General features: G+C 36.8%; 2 protein-coding genes across 2 annotated transcripts in view; both read left to right on the top strand.

The window, feature by feature from the left end:
- Positions 1–729, top strand: part of flvcr1 (FLVCR choline and heme transporter 1) — a 13,592-nt gene that overhangs the window by 8,607 nt on the left and 4,256 nt on the right. The gene's annotated exons all lie outside the window — the stretch shown is intronic.
- The window catches only part of LOC147817158 (uncharacterized), a 12,973-nt gene continuing 12,328 nt past the window's right edge, over positions 85–729 (top strand). Inside the window, exon 1 of the mRNA XM_087171572.1 lies at positions 85–451. Coding sequence (XP_087027698.1) covers positions 394–451 — 58 coding nt within the window. The 5' untranslated portion in view covers positions 85–393. The remainder of the gene's footprint in view (positions 452–729) is intronic.

The raw sequence follows: 729 nt of genomic DNA, 5'->3' as shown, positions 1-729 counted from the left end.
ATAGTGAGAGGGTGCCAAGTACACTGCTGAAGAGAATTCAAGATGTATAATTGCTCCTAACATGTTTCTTTTTTCTATAGAGACGACTCATCCCCTCTCACCCACAAGATCAAAAAATACATAGTGTACGAGAACTTATTTGTAATGTTCAGTCTGGTGGACACAACTGCAGTTTGCAAAACACAAGTGTGTTTGAATAGTGGCTGTTGTGTGCAGCCTGTTGAGACGATGTGATGTAACCCTAATTCTCAAGAACTATGATAAGCTGCATGGTGATGCTGTTTGACGTTATATTTTAACACAGGAAGTCAACCTCAAAAAGGAACCTGCACCGTAACACACAGGTCTGTAGCAGAGACCAAAGCCTCACACAACTTCTGCCTGTTGACAGAGATGGGACACACAGTGGCTCTATTGGTATTAATCTTCATTTTTGTGCTCCAGTCTGAAGGTAGAGTTCTGTTTTCTCATTTAAATGTTCATCAGAATTTCACAGAAATGTTAAATATTTATTGCTATTAAATAAAAGTTTGCGTGTAAATTTGCTTTCAGTTTAGAAAACCACAATTTTCCTGCCTTGAAGACCATTTAGATAATTTGTTTGATAAGCTTGTAAAAAGCCTGTAAAACTGTGAGAAAAGTAAAGTGTAGCAAATATGTGTCAGTCAGGTTTAGATCGATTCTCAAATATAAAGACTTAAAAAATGAAGATGGTGTCAAAGAAAACAA

The sequence above is a fragment of the Seriola lalandi genome, unplaced genomic scaffold, assembly GCF_002814215.2.
Source record: "Seriola lalandi dorsalis isolate HSWRI2012SDOR001 ecotype SW California unplaced genomic scaffold, Sedor1 jcf7180002055009, whole genome shotgun sequence".
NCBI classification, from domain to species: Eukaryota; Metazoa; Chordata; class Actinopteri; order Carangiformes; family Carangidae; genus Seriola; species Seriola lalandi.
Note: the sequence above shows the minus strand (reverse complement) of the source record. Positions and strands in the feature narration are given on the sequence as shown.